Source organism: Amphiprion ocellaris, chromosome 8 (genome assembly GCF_022539595.1).
Source record: "Amphiprion ocellaris isolate individual 3 ecotype Okinawa chromosome 8, ASM2253959v1, whole genome shotgun sequence".
NCBI lineage: Eukaryota > Metazoa > Chordata > Actinopteri > Pomacentridae > Amphiprion > Amphiprion ocellaris.
The window spans coordinates 20,756,746-20,781,701 of NC_072773.1; the positions used below are offsets into that span (position 1 = coordinate 20,756,746).

The 24,956-nt window shown below is 39.3% G+C and overlaps 1 protein-coding gene across 3 annotated transcripts; it reads left to right on the forward strand.

Annotated features, from left to right (window-relative positions):
- The first annotated feature begins 25 nt into the window (after positions 1–25).
- tamalin (trafficking regulator and scaffold protein tamalin) lies at positions 26–19,139 on the forward strand. Of its 3 annotated transcripts, XM_055013113.1 has the most exons (10): positions 26–1,562; positions 3,382–3,434; positions 4,500–4,554; positions 6,648–6,750; positions 7,927–8,020; positions 9,256–9,322; positions 10,038–10,104; positions 11,219–16,311; positions 17,446–17,594; positions 18,643–19,139. In XM_055013113.1, exons 1-8 carry the CDS (start codon positions 1,365–1,367, stop codon positions 11,701–11,703), a joined length of 1,122 nt encoding a protein of 373 aa, XP_054869088.1. In that variant the 5' UTR covers positions 26–1,364; the 3' UTR covers positions 11,704–16,311; positions 17,446–17,594; positions 18,643–19,139. The 3 variants fall into 3 exon arrangements, with proteins under 3 accessions (XP_054869088.1, XP_054869087.1, XP_023147532.1); XM_055013112.1 differs by having other exon boundaries at positions 11,219–17,594; XM_023291764.3 differs by having other exon boundaries at positions 11,219–17,594; positions 18,665–19,139.
- The last annotated feature ends 5,817 nt before the right edge of the window (positions 19,140–24,956 follow it).

Sequence of the window (24,956 nt, forward strand, 5' to 3'; positions counted from 1 at the left end):
CAAAATAATTGTCTGCTGCGCCTCTGTTAGAGTGATCTTTTTATTTTATTTTCCAACTTAATCTAGTTGTTGACAAAGAGCAGATGGAATCTCTGTGAGATTTTTCCCAGGAGAGTAATTCTGAGCAACAAAAACACTAAAAGCAACAAAAAGCTGACGGTTTGTCTGCGAGCAACAAATGCTACCTTCAAATGCTGTCGGACATATCAGGACTTTTGACCTGATCACTTACAGTATGTGTGGAAACTTTGCCAGCGCTGGGAGGATTTACACAACTGTCTGAATATTGCAAAACTTTGGCCTGACCAAGAGTTATGTAACGACTTAGACTTCACTAGTCATGTTTAAGGACACCGAAAATACTCTTTTGAGTAATAATGTCTGAAAGATGTACTCCTAAATTACTAAATTACATCTCTTTCGTTGGAAACATCCGTAGTCTATTAAGAAGTGACTACTGATGGCAGCCTGTTCTTCTCTATTTGTTATTCAGCACAGTGAAGGTCAAACATCTAAGGGAAATAACGCAGAGCAAAAGCATTTTAAACTTTAAATCCACAATGTAATTAGCATGTAAAATCATCAGCTAAATATATGATTACCTGTAGCCCTCAAGTTTATTTTATATTTTCGATTATCAAAATAAATCTAACTTAATTTCCTTTTGATGTACAAACATCACTATATGAATTTATTATAGTCATTAATTTAGAACAGCAACTAATCTGTTGATTGTTTTATATGTTAATGTCTGTGATTTGGTCCTTAAAACATCAGAGTGAAAATGTCCCTAAATTGACAAAATATTCAATTTGCACTGGTATGAAATAGTGATATTTCTCACATTTGAGACATTTTCGCTTGAAAAAAATGTCACAAACCACTAATTATTTATCTAAATAGAAGTCTACTGAGTAGCCTATTAATTTCTGTCACTCAGCTAATAAAATAATCAACTAATCGTTTCAACTTTGCACTGATCTCATGTGGGGTAGCGTTTTTCTTTTTGTTGATATTTTATTTTATGTGACTGTTGCAACACAAGCTACGTTTAAATCGTCACTTGTTGCTTTTTGCAGATTTCTGTCTCTGCAAAACACTTGTAGCCTCTCGTTTTCTGCGGTCTAAACGTGAAAGAGAAAGTTCCGGGGTGCACTTGAAGGCACCGCAGAGGATGCACGTCAACGCGACTATTGGCTCATTTGTGTCCTTCACAACAAAGTCTCCGCCTCCAGCATATTGAGAGGAAACTCTCGCAGGAGAGGCTGTATTTGGCTCCACGTTGAAGCCCTGAACTCGGTCAGCATCTCGCTGTGCTGGAGGACAACAAGGCTCTTTGTGTTTTTATTCAACTCTGAGCAACAATGACGTTCAGGAGGCTGAAGAAGGTGAACTCCAGCGGGCCGGACAGTGGACCCGCGTCCCAGGACAACGATATTTATTTCCCTTCGTCTAAGTCGGACAGCTGCAGGACTGTGGACTTACCGACCAACTCCTCGGAGGTTTACAACTACAAGACTCTGGCTTACTCTGGAGGGACGCTGCCCAGAAACTTTAAAAAGGTAAGAAGTTCATTTTAACTCCCTCTGTCATCACTTTATAAGCTGAATGTATCTGCAGGTGAGAGTTTATTTTAGTTTTTAAGCCTCTGTCATTATGTCTGTCTGTAATAGTAAAAAATACTAGCTATTAACTGCATTTTTAAATTAAATTTAATTAAATGCTCTTAAAGTTCATACTTTGTCACCCTTAAAGTATATTTATTTACTTATTCACTAACTTGTGATTATTTCACAATAAGAGCCTTTCTGAGTCCAGTGGCTGTTCATCAGTGTCCAGTTCGAGGCAGTTCAGTGTATTTATCTGCAAACTTGTGGAGGAACTTGCTCACAGTTTATCTACAGAGGGCATCTAGCAGCAGTAGCCCATCCAGGGGCAAGTGTGGACCTCCCAGACACTGATCTGATGTATGTTGTGTCAGATAGACCACTGCCCAGCTCCCTATACCTGGATTTATTACTTTACTTTGAAAAACAAATAGCAGCCAGACTCGTTTTCATAGAGGGATGGTGAAAACATTTGATATAATAATGATTTTTATTTGAAAATATGTCATTATTAATGAACCACTGCAGACTTGTGCGTGTCTGTAGTCGTCAGGCAGCTTTACCACAAAATAAAACACTTATATGACCAGTAAAATTTGCATTACAAAGTCCACGTGGGGTGCTCATTTATTCAAAATGATTTAAATCAGGTGGATTACCGAGCTCACTGTGGTGGAAACTGTCCACACAGAACAACTAATGTGCTCTGTGATCACTGTTCTCACTCTATATGTTGTATTTAATTTATAATGACAACACACATTTGAAGAATAGTTTCCAGCATGATCAAGAAAGGCCTCATCTTGTATGGCTTAAAAGTTCCACAAAACTTCTATAAAGCTCATTTGATCCATTCTAATAGCTTTATTTCTCTGACACTACTGGATGTCCTACTTGGAAAGCTGCTTCCAAACACACATGTGTAACAGTGGCCTGTGAAGCGATGCACAGTTATCCACAAACCCACTCAAGAGTAGCTACAGTGAGGGGATACAACACTGCATTGTACGGTGGACGGGGACGGAGGTCCTGCTCAGGCCTCCCCCATCAGGCTCTGTGGGTATTTATGAATAAATGCACTCATTGAGACCAGTGCGGCACAATTCTGTAAGTGTTGGGACATAAAGAAAGCAACATTTTACTACCCAGAGAGACTGTAGCACAAAGCGGCCTTTCATAGGAGCAGCATTTGAAAATGATTGAGTTGGAACAGAGGTGGACTGATTTAAGTGATTTTTAGTGGAGTTTTCTGAACAGATACCTTCCTTATTTATACAGTCAGGTTGGGCAGGGAGCTGACCTGCTGCTGACTTTATTTCACTCTCAATGCAGGTATTGTGGCCGTCTGCTCACCACTGTGTCTTATTTGTTTCTTTCAATAGACTGGAGTTTGTTTCAGCTGCTCCGAATTGTTTAAATTTTCAGACAGGTCAGGAGTTTGAGCGTCTGAAGGCGGCTGATTCGGTGTGGAATTGAGTTTATTTGCAGATCTTTTTTTCTGATGTTGTGAGTGCTGGTAGTAAACAGAGAGCAGCCAGACACGCATTTCTGGTTTCAGTACAATATTTCCATGCCGGTATAATGATTCAGTGGTTTAAAAATACAAACACACTGCATGGCACGCGTGTCAGGCTTCAGGACCTGATGGACTGGTTGATGCTCTGATGTGTACAGTGGGTGTGTTCAGGAAAAGTTGGGGGAAACCCTCTTGAGTAATCTCTGATCTCACGCAGGTGTCTGACGCTACATGTGTTCTTTCGTTTTCTCCTGGCAGGGCGCCGGGCTGCAGAAGTGGAAACCCTTAACGCAGACACCAGAACCACAAAGGTACCGTCTCCCTCATCACTATCCTTGGACTTTCTCATCTCTTTCACTCTTACTCTGCCTCCACATGGATGTTTTCATGACGTCTAGAAACTGAGAAACTGCATCTCAGAGTGAACATTCACCATTAGAACACTGATCTTTTGTGATAGCAGCCATTGTTATGCGTGATGTTCTTGAGGGTTGTCATGAATTTTCATGTATTAACTGTTTCTGCCTGAGACGTCTCGTATTGACGTCCTCCGGTCCAACAGACTGTCGTACTGTATGTCTGTCTGTGACGTCCGCATGCTGCTGCTGGAAACAGAAGAAGCCCTGTTCTGCCAGTAGAGATATCTTGTTATGCAATTTAGATAAGGATGCACATGAATCCAGCCATTAACCCCTTATTGACATCCAACCCTCTGTGTCTTTCATTTGGCATTTTTATGAACAGAAAGTTATTCTGAATAAATATCCTTATCATTAGCCTGTATGCTAATGCGTTCCGGTAATATTTATTTGCTTTAAAGGGCAACTACACTGATGTGGATGGAACTACAAGGACTACAAGCTTAAAAATAAAAGAAAACAAATGTGGGATTGTGGGTAATGTAGGCAGAGGAAGAATGTATGGGAAAGAAAACGCGTGCTTCTACTGCATCAGAACACAGTAAAAAAAATGCTCCTTGCTGTATCTTAGAGCTCAAGACGACATCCAAATGCTCAATTTACATGATATAAAACACAGAAAACCAGAAAACTGGCTTGAAAAATGATTAATCAGATATCTGAAAAGTTTCTGGGTCTATTTGTCGAATAATTGTTACAGCTTTTTCTAATTACATGCCTTTCTACGGCTCTACCAGGTGATGAAGGCCAAGAACAACAGCTATGTGCCACAAATAACTGATAAAAAACAGCAAATATTCTCTCAACGATATGACTTATTGGATACATTTCTTATCAGAATAGTAGTTTGCTAATTTATCCAGTCAATCACTATAAAAGAAGTTGTGATAACTGCACTATAGACAGGAAGGTATTAAAGTAAAAGTGACAGTGTCTTTCTTCTTCGCCTTCTTTTAGGAAGGTGGTGGTCCTGGAGAAAAAAGAGGAGGAGACCTTCGGTTTTGAGATTCAGGTAAGAAGATTAACAGCCACATAAGCAGGGGGGATTTCTGAAGTGCCTTTTAATAGGATTTTCCACTATCGGCCACATCTCTGTCAGCAAGTGATGAAATTTAAGTGAGTGAAACATGTACATCTTGTCCTGCATCTGTTAATCCCAGTGTTTGGAGATAAGAGGTCACGCATCAGTCAAATACCTCGTTGATGTTAATCTTGTGACTAGAGAGAAGAGGAGATGGTTTTATGTATTTTTTTCTCTCAGCATCTGTATTTTAAGCTGCTGGTTTACTCTCACGCTTTCCGTGCAGTATCATGCTTGACCTCAGTGTCTGTCTGTCGCCCTGAAGCGTCGTCTCACAGTGTCGACTCTGTTGCTCAGACCCCATTCTTTAAATAGTTTTCTGCGATGATTAAAGCGTGTGAATGTATCGTGGATATTATACGGCGTTGGCGGTCAGTTGAAGCCTCAGAGAGTGAAGTGCTTCTTTGAGGAAAACGCGTATTGTTCTATTTACGGTTTTGTTGAGGCCCCCGCCCTTCCTGCCTGCTGTGGCCTGACGGACGTGAGATCACGAGGACCAGCCTGATGGAGATGGAGACCTGTGTTTCCTGATGGCTTTCCTCCCTCGGTATCTGCTCTGTTAGTACGGATGTGGCGCTGAGGATCCATCATGTAAATGTCATATTTGCATTTTGACAATATTTGCATGGGTATCTGTTTAACTTTCAGGCTGTTGAGACAGAACCCAGCAGCAAACACAGGCACAGACACACGTACATCTCCTGAAGACACACTCATGCAGGCTGGATCCATGTTTTAACAGGAGTACTTGACTGTAACAGATGGGAAGCTTGATAACTTGTGTGTATTTTACTCTTAGTTTTGCTGCTTCTTCAGCAGCAGCAGCAGCAGCAGCAGCATCGTGTTGACTGACTGATGTCTGTATGACAAGGGGAAGTCTGTCTGCAGCGTGCAGCGCTCTGACCTTCTGCAGAGATACTGTGGTGACTGAAACAAGGAAGAGCATGCAAATATATGTGGAAGTAACAAAACTGTCTCCAAGACAACACAGTGTTTTCTGACAGTTGAAGAATCAGCAAACAGAAGTAAATATCCTGCAGTCAGAGTGTTACTGGAGAAAAAAATATATAAATGTAAAGCCTGCAACTAACAAGTGTTTTCATTGTCGGTTAATCTGTCAGTTATTTAGTTTATTATTGATTAGATGACAATTGTCTTGTTTTGTCCACAACCCAAAGATATTCAGTTTAATGTCACACAGTTATTCATTGCGCTTTGACTGATTTGTCCTTTTAAATGAAATGACAGTGAGTCTCTGATTTTTTTCTGGTTTGTATCGTTGTAAACTAATTATCTGTGGGTTTTGAGCTGTTGTTTAGCCAAAACCGAGACATGCAACGAGGAAGACTTTACTTTCACTCCTCATCTTTATCCACACAGTAACTTGTAGCCAAAGCTTTCAGTTCACTGAGGTAGTTTGTCTTTGAAATATGGTGGAGCAGTAAAAAGTGGCATAAAATGAAAATACTGATGTGGAGGAGTGGTATGATAGTGGAGTGGTTAAGGCACATAAAACATTGAGTGCAAATGCTGGTAGCAGCGAGTCCTGAATGTCATTCTGTGTCTCTCTTTCACCACATTTCTCATCTCTCTACACAGCTTGTATCAAAATACAATGCTTTGTCTGAGTGTTTAATTGCAGGAGATGGTATATAGTTATTTCAAACACTTTTCAGCATTTATTAGGCTGACGTGCGGCTTCTTATTGAGTTTTTGTGTCAGTTTCTCTGTTATGTAAGGACAGTTTTCAGATTCACTTTAGTCCACCCGTGGTTTCAGTTTTCTCAGATAGGAACAGAAAAACCTCCTTGTTAACTTGTTTGCGTCACATCTCTGCATGTTCAGTGATAAGATCTTCTTCCCTGCAACTTCCCTCATGGCTTCCTCAGCATGTTATTCAGCGTATTTTTTTCGTGTTGCATTGTATCACTCAAAACAGCTGACATCAGTCACGTTGCATAAGCTGATCCCTTGCCATCAAGTTTGCTTTAATTCAATGTGGTTGTTCTTGTTGTCTCTTTCAGACTTACGGCCTCCATCATCAGGACCAGAACTCAGTGGAGATGTGTACATTTGTGTGTAAGGTGCACGACGACAGCCCGGCCCAGCAGGCAGGACTTAAAGTTGGTGAGTGCACACTTTTTCCGTCTGTATGTTTTCCTCTTTTTATTTGTACCCAAGCCTGAAATAACCTGAAAAGCACTGGAAATAGACATGAGGAAGTGAGCATCACATGAGGTTTAGCTTCAGCTGGGCCTCTTCTGTGTTTGCCAGCTGACACTTGTGCACCGTACATCAACAAAGCACTCATGAGCTCCAGCCCGCTGTTTAGGGAAGTACAAATACCACTGTTTGCCTACTCATTTTTCCAGTCAACAAACAACTTAGTGAGCGGCTATTTCAGCCAACATGTATCTGCCAGCTCCTCTCACCAGCGTGCCAGACAGAGCAGGGCCAGCCAGTTTTAATGGGAGTGATATTGTTATTTCACAAACATGTCTGGCTCCATTTTTTGTACTTTTCTTATTTTATTTTTTTTTAATCAGTGAAAATAGAAGCATTGCTATAATATTCCAGCACATTTTGATAAGGACAATGACAGGGAAATTATTTTCAAAGCGAGCTGAGGAGAAGCATCTCTTTCCTTGATGTCATGCTGAAGAGCGCTGCTTCACTTTGCTCCTGTAAACCGTCTCTGGTTTTTAAAGTCCTGACAGTCACAGGCTCTCAGCTTAAGTCTCCATCAGTGTCAAAAAAAGGGGGAAGGTGATTATCTGCTGCTGCCGCCTCCTATTTCCTTCATCCAACCTCCGTATGTCACTTCAGTTTCACTTCCTACATTCCTCGCATGCTCGTTCTATTGTTCCCTGCGTCTCTCTGCGAACACAATGACTTCATCGCGGTGGTTTTGGAAAGAGTAAAAAATAAAGGCTTTGTGCTGAAGTTTCACAAAGGCCAGTGTCACATATGAGAGTCCGCATCTAATTATTCCTCTGAACCTGAGGTAGAACCGTGCCAGTCTTATAGACAAACATATGCAGCTTTTACACGAACATGCTTTCATACTGAAATGTCCTTTTACTTGAGGCGACTGCAGCTCTGTACATGTTTCCACATTTGTGCTGCATGTGTTGAGGTTTAATTTAGAATCAAACGGGCCTCAGATGGCTGCATCTTGTAGTAATTAAAACCACAGTGGATAAAAGTGCATATTGATCCTACTGCTGCTGGTTAACACACATGTTGTTTGTGTGTGTGTGTGTGTGTGTGTGTGTGTGTGTGTGTGTGTGTGTGTGTGTGCAGGGGACACCATTGCAAGTGTGAACGAGGCCACCGTGGAGGGATTTCGACACAAAGAGATTGTTCAGCTCATCAGGGCCTGTGGAAACACAATCAGGTACACAGGCAACAAAAACAACAACAGCACTTTTAATAGCACCCCTCAGATTATACTTGATTAAAATGTGAATTTATTAAGAGCAGCATTCCTTTACAGAGGAAAAAACTAAATTGTATTTTATAATTTGGTCAACTTAGGTTGTTTTAAACGTGCTGCATCGATGATTTGAGTTGATGAAGTCTATTGTGTTTTTAGCTTTACTTCCACACAGCTTTAAAACAGCATTTTAAAATGACATATTACATAACCGTCTGCATACTCTGAGCGTGTGCAAGTTGTAGAAAATACAGCAAGAGCAAAAAGTAACGACACAGCAGCTGCTAGCAGAGACAGCAGGTCAGCAGCGCCTGTAAAACGCTCAGTCACATGACAGGGGTGTGACGAATCAGAGAGTGTACTAACAGTAAGGCCCAATCAGAAATCAAAGTATTTTATTAACATCGCAAATGCTACACATTTGCTTTTGCCACAGAAATGTAAGGATTTGCTGTTTTTAAGTTTCTATCATTTCAATTCAGTTGCATAAATTTGGGTTTTGGACTTTTTATTGCGCAAACAAAACAATCTGAAGAACTTTTTTTATTTATTCACACTTCACAGTCTAAAAGGTTAAACAGAATCAGGAGTATTTCAAAATTTTGCCTTTTTTTACTCATTTTATTGAGTTCCAATAAGTCTGTCAGTCGTCGCTTGAGTATCTCGCACATCGCTGTTGGGATTTGGTATTCGTCAGTTTGCTGAGTGGGTCTTTAATTTGAACCGCTCCTTTCCTCGCCCCCCATCTCTGCTAGTAAAAGATTAAAAGGACAATTAGCGAGGCCCCGTCTGTGAGCTTCCAGAGCTCCTGCAAAAGACGGGAGGTGAACCGCATCAGAGGGAAGTGTAGGCACAGACTTTATAGACTGACATCATCAAATTATACTTACAACTGTATAAACTGTTAGAGTGCAAACGAGCTCTATAAGTTGTTCTTCCACTCATGTAAACTTAAAGGGCTTGCAGCACTCGTGTGTCTGAGCGGAAACTGTATATGTTTCTTATCCTTCCCTTCTGCTTGTAAACTGTCGCTCGACACCAGGCCTTTTCCCGCCACCGACTTATGAAAAGAACCTTTCATATGGTCGAGTTTTTTATCGCCGCTTTCTGCCCTTGTGGTTCCATAACTGTTAATAAGCGTAGCTGCATCCTGTTCTGCTGATTAACTCTTTTGCCTTCTGGTTTTTCGCTTGAAGGCTGGAGACGGTTTACAGCGACTCAATCCGAAAAGCCGAGCTGGAAGCCCGACTGCAGTATCTGAAGGTGAGTTTTTTCTCTTTTTTTTACGGTCGCTGCAGCCGTTTCTTCCCCCTTTGTCAGCAGTGAGTCAGCCTGATTGTGTGTCCAACAGCCTCATGCACACACATTATGTTAAATGCTTGATAGAGCCTCCACCTCCCCCTCCCTCCACACCTGTCTCCACCAGCAGCACCACCTGTTGCATCAGCAGTTTGTGCAGCAGGCTCGCTGGTCGCTGCAGACATTCTTAACTCGAGCTGCCTGTGAAGTGGTCGACTGAGCGAGCTTTTCCCCCCAAGATTACAGCAGCTGTCCGGCTCTAATCCGCTGCAATACAGCCGCCTTCTGGGATACTAATGCAGCTTTTTAAAGATTAACCTGCTGCAGAAAACGCTGCATTTGGTGCAATCAGAGATGCGGTTGATGCTGATTGCTCACTAAATACTATATAGCTTGGACTCCAAATCAAACTTTAATACATTCATCTGTCGAGGAAACCCTCATATGTCATGTTCAGCACACTTTTTGTGTCGTGATTTTCCTTTTATTCCAAATATTCCTCTTGCTGCAATAAATATTTGAGCATTTTTGTTTTTGTTATCCAGTACAGATGCAGTGTGGGCTTTTCTTTTCTTTGAATAGCTACATGTGAAAGTGCTTGATCCTCAGTTGTGCCATTGATTATATGTTTTGGTTTTCTTGTCACAGTCAATTCAAGTGTCTCTGTCTTCCTTTGTAGCAAACTCTTCATGAGAAGTGGGATGAATATCGTTCGCTGATGGTGCAGGAGCAGAGGCTCGTTCATGGTAGGTCATTTCAGGTTTCTTGTGTAGCTCAAATGTAATGATACTGGAGTTTTTTAGACCAATGTAGAGTTAAAAAAAATCCACTAAGAGTCAGTTGGCTGACCGTTTGACATGAACCCCAAGCAGTTTCTGAGCATTTTTTACTCACATTTTCCCCACTTTAGGCCAGTTTTTGCTGCAATATTAAGTTTTCTGGAAACAGCACAACTATGGCTAGAAGTAGAGAACCCAGAAATCTCCTCTGTGCAGCATAACAAAGTTAAAATGTCATAGATAAATAAAAAACACAATCATAATCATTAGAATTATTCAAATGTGGAAAAAAAACACAGAATCAGCATATTCAGCATTTAGTACTGGGAGTACCAGTCAGACAGAATTTTTTGTTTTTTACTAAGTCTGGTTAGAGCAAACAATTTTCTGGTAAATTTTTAAATTAGAAAATGTGATCAAGAATCATTGAGGGATCCAGGAATTCTCTCTTTTTATACAGTTTCTGGCTCTGATAAATGGTGTATTTTTTTTAAAGATAACATTCCTTTAACACCCACTGAGAGGTTTGTAGTTCAGAGAGTTATCTGGAAGGACAATCAGAGAGTCATCCATCAAGGCCAATACCCTGTCTTGCAGTTTTAAGGAAAGTGATCCATATCTGCACCAAAATTTAATGGGTTCCTCCTCTGGCCAGTGCTCCACATCTCCACCCAGTTCCAGTCAGACAAACAAATGTGTGTTGCCTTGTATTAGAAAAGAAAAATCTACTTTCTATTGCTTATTATGTTTCTGAACTGCCTCAAACTTGGTGATTGAAGATTGTTTACACCAGTGAAATAAATCATTTCCCAGTACTGTTAATTCTGTTACCATATTCCTCTGAGATAATCTAATAAGTATCCGCACTGCTTTCCTAGAAGTACTGGGTACATTCTTTAAAAACAAAGAGCGTCCGGGCTGCAGATCATGCAGTCTTTCATTTTGAATCCATGTTTGTGTGGTTTTTTTTGTTCTTACACTGGGATGCGGCATTCGGGATTAACACCAGATACACAAACAAAAAATTGGAATAATTTTGGTTGAAGTTGTTGAGTCCTACCATGTCCTTTCTCTCCTGCAGGTATAGTAATGAGTGATGCTGCCGTGTACGAGTCCCTGGAGTCAGCAGGTGTATACGGCAGCCTCGGTGCTCCCAGTCCTGCTGCTCAGAGAGCTCTCCGATGCACCGGCAGCACCAGCAGCAGCGCCAGCTTCCTCAGCACGGCCACCGAGGACGACCCTCTCTACCAGACCTGCATTTACCAGACGGACGGCAACGTGGACTCAGAAAGCGCAGACAAAAACAAAGAACAGCAGCCGCCACAGAGGCTGCAGCGCCTTCGACCGGCCAGCGAGCTCTTCATGACGGCCAAGACGCAGCTGACGCGCAGCGCCAGCACCCGCAGCTACATGAGGGGATCTTCGTCGTCATCAAATTCAGGGGAGAAGCAGGGAGGATTCAACTCGCTGCAGAGGAAACCCAAACAGAAGAGCTTCCGCAGGCGCCTCCTCAAATTCATCCCAGGCTTGAATCGACCGCTGGAGGAGGAGGAGAGCAAACTGTAAGCAGCAAACACATCTGTTCACCTAAAAGACTTAAAGCAGCAGTGACTGTCAAACTAAACTCCCAAAGAAAACAGCAAACAGACCCAAAGAATGGCGAGTTTGAGACCAAAGTGTACTGGCTCTGTAGCTGCACCTCTCCCAGACCAATGAACATTTAGCTACATTCAGTAGCTTTCAGTGTTTCTCAGCTGTACGTAACTTTTGTTTTTGTTCTGATCTTTAAGTTATTTATTTATTTTAACATGTTCACATTATGTACAGAATGAAGGATTTTTTTTGTTTGTTTTTACTGCATGCTTGACCTTTATTTCAACAGCTGAATAAATCGCCCACAGTAACTGTAATTGTGCAACACAACGTTTTGTAAGAATTTGATATCGACCTTAGTTGATTTATTGATCCTGTTTTATTTTTCTGCCCAAATTCATGACTCCTAAAAATAAAATATGTGGCATTTACTGGTTACATGCTCATTATCTGGCACAGAACCTGCAAGAAAAGCTATTTTGTTCCACAAGCCACAACTGATTGTGGGAATTGTAGCTTCCAAACCCTGAATTAGTGCTCAGACCTCGAGTGTGCGCACAGTCTGTTTGTAATTTCCCCGCTGGAGATGCGTCCTGTAACATGTGATATTTTTATATATAGTAAGCCTTTATAGTTGCACAGCTCTTCCTCAGTTTAAGAATGTTATCTTCCGAGTTTTGGAGGTTAGTGTGTGGCTTTGGATGCTTTGAGGCTTTTCATGCTGCTACGTATCCAGAATGGAGGCTGTTGTATCGACTCTGACACAGTTTATTGTTGGGAGAATAGCGAGGAATGTGCAGAGAAAGGCATGACCCAAAATTCCAAACACAACCGCTTTCTTTCAGCTCCTGAGTGCCGATTCCTCCTCTTCCACGCTCCCATATTCCCATGGCGGCTTCAGTTGTCCGAGGGCTTTGCTTGGGTGTGTGTGTGTTTGTTGGGCGGGGGCTGCTTGGAGTCTTTTCATTCCTGGCTCCCAGCTGACCCATGAGGTCATGGTGGTCACTCTCTCCGTTGGCTGTGCGGCGTTGATCCCTTTTGTCCTCCGCTGCTCATTCACAGATGCATCAGGAGTGTGGACGATGGTGAGCGATGGTATGCGGCCATGTGTTGGAGCCGGGCCCTCTTCAGACAGTGGAGTGAGGGCTGGGGAGGGGGGTGGTTGTTATGCATGCTCAGTGGTGCTTAAAACAGCAGTTTAGAGTGAATGGGCTGAAAGTGTAACGAGGGGATAATTAGTCGAGATGATGGTTCACTAAAAACAATGTGTGAAGGGGCCATTTAGCAGAGACAGAGGATGCAAACGAGGAGATGCTCAGTAATTAACCCAGTAGGAGATTAGTCCAGGCGTGTGGCTGCTGTTGCAAATATTTGGACGCCGCCCGCCTGCTAAAACACTGCTGTTGATTCAAGGACTAAATGGTGGATTAGTTTTAGTCTGTAGGTTGCAGCTTCTTGCACTGTTCCTCCGTCATTTAAAGTGGAATTACTCATCACTTCTTAAATTTATACCTCACTGCTCTGTCACAACAATATATGTTGTAATATACTTGCGTGTGTCTGTGTAATAATACTTGATACACCGAAAAAGGCTGGATTATTGTTTTTGCTCAGTTGCTTTGACAAGAAAAGGCTCAAGATAAAACACTTTTGGAGATTGGTGACTATTTTTGCCAATTAATTACTCAATCATATGGTCTATAAAACATTAGAAAACCTTTTTTGAAAAGCATATCCCTGAGCTCAAAGAGATGCCATCACATGTCTGGTCTCAAAACTCCCAAATATTTAGTTTACTTTCTCAAATCTAAGTACTTGTAACCATCACATTGGACCATTTTGCTATGAACCAAGCCGTAAAGTGGCTGCTGATTAAGTGCCTGTCTGTGTACTGACTGAAAAAAACTTAAAACCAACATTTATTCATACATATGTTTTTCCTGATGGCAGACACTCATATTCAGAGAAAAGCCCAATGTTCCATCAGTGGACTAATATTTTAACATTAAAGACCCAAGATGAGAGAAAAAGGTCCCAGTGACGCCTCAGGCCCCTCACATGCACACATGACTTCCTGGTGTCCCTTCGCATGCAACCTCAAAGTAATTACAGAGGCAGATATTTTGTGCTTCAGTGAATAAACTGACACTACAGAAATAGATTTCTCTTCCTCAGGAACAAGATTTAGAATATTGTGACCTTTTAAAAAAAAAAAAAAAATCTGCTCTCAGTGTGTGTTTAATGTTCTGCAAACATCTTTTCACCGTAGTGTAACAAGGAAGTGCTCTCTGAAAATTGAATGAATATATTTGAAATTGTGATCACTTAATTTGGTAAACAAAATGTACATTTTGGACCATATCTGTCAGTGATGTCAAAGGACCTTTGAGAAGAGGAAGCAGGAGAGCCGGTGGGACAGAGTTGAGCCTCTGTGGGGAAACAGCTCAGACCAAAGTGCTATTTGTCAAGCGTGACATGCGTCACAGTTTCTTGTTGGCCGTTAGTGCCTCCAGTTAAATTAATGGATCAGTTCTTGTTGGTTAAAAATAAGGAAGCAGCGGGTTGATTGGCTCAACACTCACACAGCTCCCTGTGTGCATGAAAGAGACACCAGACAAAACCAGAAATGTTATTCTCACGCAAGAGATTAACCAGTCTGGAGCAGAAATATCTCTAAAAAGGGAAGTTTTGGGGCGTCATAAAGCGTGGGTGGCCGGTGTAGCAGGCTGTATGCGATGTCTGACACAGGAGTAGGAGCTTGTGTGGGTTGTCAAGGCGCAGGATGTGGGCGACAAATGTGGCGGAAATCCACCATAAAGATAAGATAATACAACTGACTGTAAGGTTTAAAAAAAATGGCAGCATCATAACTGTGCAGTTTCCAGTCAGTCAGAGTGTTTAACAAAGAGAGAACAAATAATCTGCGATTACATAAGGAAGCACCAGAGCAGGCCGGACACCTGCCTGAGGAGACGACAGGTGTGGAGTAAAGAAGACCTCAAGCATTTACACATTGAATCTGTCTTTTACTTCTAAAATGTCTACAAAACACTGCAGGCCAAAAAAGAGGAATCTGCCTGGCGTGACTTGGATGAATCAGCTTTACCTTCAATAACTGCATAAAAAGTGCAGCAACATCTCTTTTGATCTGTATTTAAATAAAACTTCTGCATTTGGTTTCCCAGTAACAGCAGCAGTGAGGTGATATCTCAAAGGTTATATTGTCTCTGTGTGGCTTTAACTGCCTCTTTCCTGGAGCTGCTGCTGCTCATAATTTCCACCAACAGCTTCTATTGAATCACAACCACAATGTAGGATAGATGTGTAATTTATCAGAGCCATTATACGGTCTGTAAAAAGTTGCAGTAGCTGCGCTGTGAAGAAACAAAAACAGGATAATCTCTAAAAACATGGCAGCAATGGTGCCAGAAAAATGGTGGAATATTGTAAAAGAAATAAGTGAATATTTGTATAATAATAATAACATTTTAGCAGATGTAACTGTAATTTTATGGTCACACATTGTAAAAGAAATGTTTGTAAAAATACAGATGACATTTTTAAAACATTTTTTTAGTACTTAATATACATAATTTTTCTTTAAGCAACGTAAGATATCTGTAAATTTTTTGTTTCAGATTTAAATACAGTAAAATCTTTATAATTTTATTTGTCTTACTCTTAAACATAGTAAAAGGAACAAATTATAATTCATAAAAATATAGATATTTGATGTGGACATTATTTACAGTTTTGATCAGTTTTATTACACTGAAAAATGGTTGCATTTTTCCTGTGATGTTACTAGTTATTATCTGTAATTTAACAAAACAGGGGAAATCAGAAAATAAAAAAAAAAATAATGGCAAATTGTTACAGATTGGAAAAAATATACATTTTAGGTCCGTGTACGGATCTGAATCCGATAATTGGATTTTCCGTTCTGAAACGGGTACTGAAAAAGAAAAAATGAGTGGTTATTTGATTTTCATTTTAAGATACAAAAATTAAAATTGAAATACGAGGCGTTTTTCCTTTTCATGATCAAAAGGGATATACGATTTTTTAAAAAAATGCTTTGATTTTCGTTTTATATTTAGAATAACAAGAAAGTAAAATCAGTAAGAGACAGAAACGAAGAAAGGTCCATTTTTTCCATTTTCTGAGACCGGAAGCGGTCATCAGCAAGTGTGGAGCCAAACTGAGTATGGTGCATAGACTGTATATACATATTTTTTCGTTAGTTTTCATGGTCAAAATGAGAGATCAGGTGGCCGATCTTAAAATAAATCAATACAGATTTTTTTATAGAGCGTTAAAGTTTTAAAGTTTTAAGCCAGGGGGCGGGACTACTTGATTGACAGTCCGGTCTGGAATGATTGACAGGTCCTATGGAGGAGGCAGCAGAGACTCTGCTCTCCTCGTTTGGATTAATTCTGATATAATAACTGTTGGTTTATTTATCGGTGCAGCAGCAGAACATTTTCCACAGACAGTTTTCCTGCCCGTTGGCTTGTTTTAACCAGTTTTCTACCTTCGGCTGATTCTACCAGCAGACACTGAAAGGACTCTGATAGTTCGGTAAGTAAATGTTTATTTTCGTATCGGTGCCGCTTTTAATGCACTTTATATGCAGCTTTAGTGTCAGATATAATGTGTGCCATGCACTCCAGATGTTGGTGGAGTTTGTTTCAGTGTGTGTTGACCAGAGAAGAAAGTTAGCATAGTAAATATTAGCTTTAATGTTAGCGATGCTAACCGAGCTAGCTGCTAGTCGTAGCCTGATTAAAGCTAACGTAGCATCAAGCTAATGTGTTGAGTTTCACGTAAACAGCTGAAGTGTGTTGTGTTCCTGTAATGTGGTTCATTAAGTTCATAAAACTGTGGCTGGTTGACATTAATGTAACGTTCAGGAAACTTAAATGAAATTAAAACAGTAACGTTAATGTTCTAGTTGTCAGTAATCAGCTTTAATTTGACACTAAAACAGACTGATAGTTTTAAATGACATCAGTTTCATTAATTTGTTGAAAATTGTCTCATTTGTTGTTGTGATGTTGCTGCTGATTCATTAAAAGCAGATGATCCATGTTGAAGATACGTTTAGTTCTAGTATCAGAAGTACAAGAAGGAAAATGGAAGTTTAGTTCTGCTACGTCAAAGATTTCAGGATTAAAATAACTAAATGAGTCTTTTTGCCTCAAACTTTATTTTTACAATAAAGAAATAATGAAATAATCACAGAAAATAAAAATATAAATAGCAGAGAAAACCTGAGAGAATAATTTCCTGAAAAGTCATTGAAGGAAAAGCAGCTTTTTATCCTAAAAGATCAGAATCAGCTCCAACATCTGCATCTGACAGCATCAAGTCAACCAGAAAGAAAAGAAAAAAGAAAATGACTTCTTTCTGATCACATCTGTTCCGCCGCTCACAGTCTGCTGCTGCTCACATTCTTCACATTTATAGTCCACTTTTAAAAGTTCAACAGACAGGTGCTTTGCTTTGGACTGTGATGATGTCTTCGGTGATGTGGAGAGTGAAGTTTCCGTTTCACCCACAGCATGCTTTAGGGCAGCCGGGTCAGACTTGATGTTTGAAATACTGACCCACAGCTCAGATTTAACTGTCTGTAGTTCTGTTTTGATGGGTGTTAAACTTTCACTCAAAGCCGCCAGGACCTGGGTCTTTAAAATAACTGCCGTCTCATTACAGAGTGAAAGTAGCAATTCCTCCTTAAAGTCAGAGATTGCAGCATCTGAGGGCCTCTTCAAAAGAAGATGTAGTTGATGAAGGTGTTCTGGAGCAGGACCAGAAAGACCACGACCAAGCAGCCTTGAGATCTTAGGCAGCGTCTCCCTCAGGTGGGTGTCAGCGGTGTTCATGGTCAGGTCTGTGGTAATCCTGTCAAAAAACAAAACAGAAAAAAATCTAGATTATAAATCAACATGTAACCAAAGCACTCTGTGTATAACGCCATAGTATAGGATGTAGTTCAGAAAATGTCAAAGTATAGTATACTTTTCAAGAATTTAATAGTATGGCCTGTAGTTCATAGTATAGCATGTCGGCAAAAAAACCCAACTGATTATTATGTGGTTCAAAAAGTGCAAAATGAAATTGTCATGTATGATATGTGGTTGAAAAAAGTCATAGTGCAGTATATTGTCAAAATAGTATGTTTTTCAAGTAAACATCAGAGTACATGTCGTCTAAAAAATGCCATAGAATAATATTTCATTGCACAAGTAAAAGTATAGTAATTTTTAAAACTGTTCAAATTCTTATTATATGTTGCTAAAAAACAAAAAAAACTAAAACAAAAATACGTCATACTAATATGTCAATTTAAAAAGCCTATAGTATAGAGTGTCGCCCAACAAACATCATAGTATAGCATGTCGTTCAACAAAATATCATAGTATAGCATGTCGTTCAACAAAATATCATAGTATAGCATGTCGCTCTAAAAACGTCGTAGTGTAGCATGTCGCTCTAAAAACGTCATAGTGTAGCATGTCGCGCTAAAAACATCATAGTATAGCCTTTGGTCCACAAAACGTTGTTTTGTCCCGGCTGTCTGAAGTAGGTGAGGAGCAACACCAAAACAGTCCAAACGCTGGTTTCCAGAGGGTTTGATGAGTATTTATTTGAAAGAGGAAGTTTACAACAAAACAACATTTGAGGGGGTTAAACGCAAATGGGTGTTAGTAAAATAAAAATAAATAAACAGAACTAAAAGTGAACTTCATGTTGACATTGATGGGCATTCCAACCAGGAACAAAGTAAAAGATAATCAGTACGAAAAAAAACTTCCTGTTCACCTCTTAAAACCCAAAAACACACCGCAGTAGCACCCTAAACTAAAACTACCAATGGGTTTCCTGTTTTCCTTTCTGAACAATTCAAAGGTCCCTCTCTATCTCCCCACAGATCCACCAACCACTGGAACACATCTCCAAAGTTCTGCCGGTCCAGCTCAGCTTCCCCTCAGAAGAAGTTCCGCCACCTGCCAGATGAAGGAGCCTTTTGAGTGGCAGCTGGCATCGTGATTGGACTGTACTTTGGTCTGTTCCAATCCAGCTTCAGCTCCAGAGACGGCAGGCGGGACGAGTCAACGGAGGCCGGGTGGACGAAGGCATGCAGCTGAGTACAATCCAGAAAACAACAGAGGAGGAGTGCAGGGCCAGAACAAACAGAGTAGCATCGTATGTCTCTTAGAAAACATCATAGTATAGCCTTTGGTATGAAAAAACGCCATCATATACATCGTATATTGTACAAATAACAAGTCAAAGCAAAGAGACATACATTGTAGAATTGTAGTAATTGTGGGCTGACTGATTTACTGATTATCAGTATTTTATTTTTTACTGATTTACAGTAATAAATACATTTAAAAATGGTGCTACTTTGGCTCTGAACCTTTATCTACCTGTGGTCGCTCTGTCTTCTGGAGTGATTTGATTGGTTATACGTCACGAATAAAACTCCTTTAACTTAACATCTGTAAACAAAACAAAAACGTATCAACGAAGTTTCCTATTAGAGTTTGTGTTCTTCTAAGTTTAACTCCAAGATTTTAAATACTTTCATTTACTGCAAATGAATATCTACTCCAAATGTCTCACTAATAATCATTATCAGCCTTAAAAACCCACGAAACACCCCTCTATACTCGACCACACTTAGTACAGTCCGGTTCTCCCTTCTATAAATCTGCTTGGAATCGTCCACTTCCTGTTTGTCAAAGTGGCCTTCTACCTGGACAGGTTTTGTTGGAGCTCATGCAACAAACATTTTGGGTAACTGCACTTTAATATGGATGGATGACACTGAATTAGAGTCTGTTTTAATGAGACTGAGTTAAGATGTGTAGCTGTCATTAAATAGTAAATTATTTCACTGAATTCACAGAGAAATGTCTGAAATGTTTGCTTGGTTAGCGTCCCACATGTTCTTTGGCTCAGCTAAAGCTAACTCTCTCCAACTTCTGGATCTCTTGAGTTGCTTGTTGAATTATCTTGCTGTAGGTGCTGAAGCTCAGAAAGTCTGAGATGTTTGTTCAAAATAAGCTCATTCTCAAGTCTTATCTGAACTGTCCTCTTTTGTTTGAACTTTCCCTAAACTTAGGAGTTAATGACAGAGCAGCACATCCAGACTCAGTCTCATTTATGTAGAGATTAAACTTCAGTGTCATTCATTGATGTTAAAGTGCAGTTTTTCAAATGTTTGTTGCACATGCTCCTGACCAAACCAGTCCAGGTGGAAGACGATGTGAAGAGAAAGCTCCAGAGGATGAATATCACACATTTACATTGGAAATAAATGTCCTTTAATTTGACATTGTCATGCAAATGATGTTCAGATCTTTGAGTGTTTTGTTGATGTTGGTTTCTAAATGTTTTTTGACGCTCGGCCCCAAAGATTAAAACCTTCTACGGCTCACAAGCTGCAACAATTCACACATTATCAACTATCTTTCTGACTAAACTAAGATAAAAAGTGAAAAACTGCCTGATTTCTGCATCATGAATGTAAATCTTTTTGGTTTTTGTGACGGTAAACTGAATATATTTGTATTTGACATTTTATAAACCAAAACAAGAAATGAATTACTGGAGAAAACAACAGATTAATGGTCAAAGAAAATGTGTTTTCCAACATATATGGCTGAATTACTCCAACATTACAAGATACATACAATTTGAAATCAACGCCAATTACAGGTCAAATTGTCTCAAGACACTTTATTTTTATAATTTTTGTCCTATTTAAAATATGACAAAGTAACAAAATTAAACCCCTTGACTAATCCAATTTATTATTTGGTTTTTAAGAGACTAATCGACAACTAAAATAACTTTCTCCACTAAAACTAATAAACATGAGGTCAAATAGAAGGAACAGTTTTAAATACTGCAGTCCCACGATGACAAAAATAAAGTTTGTCAACAAAAACTAAATCTGCTGGTGGATTCCATTAAAGTCCTAATAAATGATGATAAAGTGTGATACTAAAGGTTTGTGGTGCTAAAAATGTCAAAGTAAAGATATGAAGTTGAACATCTGGATGGAGGTTGATAAAAGTTGACCTCCCTTCATTTCTCTGGAGCCGACTCCATGGATTTTATGGATGGTGGTTAAAGACCTGCTCTTCTAGTTGTCTTCCTTCTAGTCGCTGTAAAAAGTCAGTCCATCCTGGCCGACTTCAACACCTCTTCATGACAACTTGTTCTGCCTCTGACCTCGTGGAAACTCCAGAAACTCGGGAAAACCCGTGGAGACTCGAAGAACTCGTGGAGACTCGAAGAACTCGTTGGGCGGGGGAAGATGTGGTGGGGAGTGGGGGGAGGTGGGGGAGTAGAGGGGGGGAGGCCGCCACCCACCTCCCCGCCTACTCTCCGCCCTGGCTCCACCCAGACTCCGCCTTGGCTCCGCCCATGTGGTCACTTCAGCAACTACGATGTCAAAGGGACGACGAATTTATTTCTTTTTATCTGATCTGTAGCTCAGTGAGTTAAGGATTTGCCTGTGGAGCTGCAGGTCGCTGGTTCAAGACCAGACCCTTCTTAAGTTTTATCAAAATCCTGACAAAGACAAAGAAAGAAAAGTGCCAGTGGCGGGTCTTGAACCTGCGACCTTCCGCTCTGTAGTCCTCTTCTTATCCCCCTGAGCTACTTGCTCAGATACTAATTCTTCTTTTTTTTGCGCATTTATCATCTATTTTTTGTCGTTTTCGGGGTTTTTTTTTAACTCGGGTCTCGACTCGACCGTTTTTCTCAGGAGGTTGGACTTCAGCCTTTGTGCTGGAGGGTGGAACCCTCAGTTCCAAGACTTTCCAAAGCCTTCAGACCTCCCGAGTCCTCAGGACCTGAGCTTTCACACAGTCTGAGGGCTGAAATTTTCTAAGTCCCACAATAGTTCTCTGTTAGACTGAACTTTCAGACAGTCCAAGGACTGATATCCTCTAAGTTCCTGAGTAATTCTCTGTTAGTTTGAACCTTCAGACAGTCTGAGGACTGAAGTTTTAAAAGTTTCTCAGTACTTCTCTGTTAGTTTGAACTTTCTAGTTAACAGAAGCCTTAAAACTTGTGACCATGTGTCTTGATTTCACATTTAGACCATCCGAGTTCTTCTCAGACCTTCACCTGTGGGTTTTTAGAAATCCTTAACAAACTTTGATTCTCTTCACTGAACAGTAAAGTTTGTGGAGATCAGAAGGTAACATTAGTTTGATCGATGCCTTGAACTACTAGTAGACTTTATCTGGAAAGCAGTTTTCTGAAATGAGTTCTTAGTAAATCTGTCCAGAATCAAACCAAGAACATAGAAAGAGGAAACGTTTGAAGAAACAACTTGATGTTTTCATTTCAGACTAGAAAACACTTTAAGAATTTTATCTGTTTTTGCTGTTTTGATCATTTTATTGTTTCTTCTGTTTAATTTGATCTTCTAAAGTTTAACTGGTGTCTTTTCAAATGTTTTGTCTTTAGTTTGATTCTTCTTAAATGTTTAGTTTTGCTCTTTTCTCACCTTTTATTCTTTTCTAATTTCTGATTTGATTTCCAAATGTTTTGTCTTTTTAATGTTTAATTGTTGTTTTTTCAAATGTTTTATCGGCTTGTTTGAAAAATTTCCTTTTCTTTCCCAATGTTTAATTTTTCAATTAAATCTTTAAGGTTTTTCTTTTTAAATGTTTTACCACCTTTTAATGTTTAATTTTCTTAAATGCTTCATTGTATTTTCTGTTTAATTCCTATTTAAACTTTTATTGTCTTTAAGATGTAATTTTCTAATTAAACGTTTAATTTTTTAATTAAATGTTTTGTCTTTTTAAAGGTTTAATAATCTAATTAAATGTTTTGCATTTTTTAAAATGTTTAATATTCTTCTTGTTTAATTGTATTTTTTAAATGTTTAATTGTTGAAAATATTTTATCTGTATGTTTTAATATTTGTATTTTAAAAATTTTGTTTAATTTCACAATGACATGTATTGTATCTTGTTGAATTATCTAATTCAATATTTTGTCTGTTTAATAGAGTTAAACATTAAATACAATTAAATTCTATTAAACAGACAAAATATTGAATTAGATAATTCAACAAGATACAATACATGTCATTGTGAAATTAAACAAAATTTTTAAAATACAAATATTAAAAAGTACAGATAAAATATTTTCGACAATTAAACATTTAAAAAATACAAGAAGAATATTAAACATTTTTTTAAAAATGCAAAACATTTAATTAGATTATTAAACCTTTAAAAAGACAAAACATTTAATTAAAAAATTAAATGTTTAATTAGAAAATTACATCTTAAATTTCTTCAATCTTTTTAATAATAAAACATTTTTTAAAGTTTTATTGTATTAATTTTTTTCCTTTATATGCTTTTTGTTATGTAGTTTATTTCTTTAATCTTCTCTTTCTGTCAAGATTTTAACCCCAACCTTAAAAATGAAATAAACCCTTAAATCACAATGAAAATACTTCTGTTGTCACAATCATGAGTTAGTCAATTATTCAGTTTATCAATTCAATTTTATTTGTTTAGCACCTTTTACACAGATGACAAAACTACACAAGCAAAGAGAAAAAAAACTATGCTAAAACTGATTAAAACTCAAAAACAATAAAAAAAATAAATAAAAAATTTAACATGGTAATAAAATATGTTGTGTCCAGGGGATGGTGGGAGTTTATTGAAGTCTTCTTGGGCTCACATGGGAAATCATTTAAAATATAAACTTGATATTCAGTCTAAGGAAACTGCAGAGCGACAGAAGAACCAACAATATCTCCTGTTTTCTCCTTTAATGAGTCGACTCTTCTTGTGCTTTCAGACCAAAGAACTACAGACTCTTCACAACCTGCTCAAACTCTTGGTACAGGACCTCACCACACGGGTCAAGAAGGTTTCCTTCTCATTTCTACTCTGAAGCTCACCTTCTCCTGCTCAAACTGCTGACAAATGTTTCTGCTGCTCTAAAGTCTGGTCTCCAGAACTTCCTAAAAACTCTCCAAATCTCTTCTGCTGCAGGTTGCTTTGTAGAACTGTTCCAGAAAACCTCACTAAACTACATGGAGGGGCCTCAAGATAGTCGTCCAAATGAAACCGTACAAAAACCAAACTAGTACAACCCAAACACTAAAGTCTCCTGCAGCCTACCAGAGAACCTCTGAGAACAGAGAATCAGGACAGGAACTCTTACCTTCTGGACAACCAACGCTGCTTCACTTACAAGAATTCAGAATGTGTCTGACCAGAAACCTCTAAAGACTCACTACAGCCAAGATAAAGACACAACTCAGCTGCACCAAATCCACTAATCACTGCACACATTAGCACCATGTGCTAACTGTGGCTAAAGAATCACATTTACCAAGACAACTATCCAGAACAAAGCCCTGAAACACACCAAGAAACACATTAAAGACGATTTTACTGCTGGAAGCTTCAAGCCAACGCCTAAAGAACAAACTGAAGCAATGGAGCCAAACCCAGTTCTGTGGTGAAGAGAAACAGAGGAAATGTTTGTCTGCAGCCACATAAAGCAGGAAGACACTGAGCTGCTCAGGTGTTCCTGATAATACCAAGCAGCCACCTGGACAGCCAATAGGAACACAGCTTACTGGAAGTCCAGAGGGCGGGGTTAGTGAAGGAAATTTAATTTAAATTTGAAGCAGAAAGTTAACAAAGAAAGTTGAAAACCACCTTCTGATACCTGAAATCTCTGCGTTTCCACACAAAGAACACCTGAACATGTCAAACTGGTTCCATAGTAGAACCATCATTGTAAAAACGTCATAGTATGGTGTGTTGCTCAAAAAAACATTACGACCCGGCTGTCTAGGGTCGCCGAGGAGCAACACAAAAACAGGACAGACGCTGGTTTCCAGGGGGTTAGGCGGCTATTTATTTGAAAGAGCAAGTTTACAACAACACAACATGTGAGCAGAAAAATCACAAAGTCTGTTTTTAGTTTTGTCTTTTTTATTGACCAAACTTTTCAGGTAGTAGATGAAGAATAATTAAAGCTCTCATGTAGAAGTCCAACTTATTTTGGATCCTTGTGGAGAGTTCAGCTGTTGAGTTTTTAGAGTCACATGGATTGTTTTGACATTTAATAACCGAGTCCTGAAATAAAATTACAGTTGTGGATTTCTGTCATTTAGTCTGGACTAAACAAATAACAGCAGCATAAATCTCAAA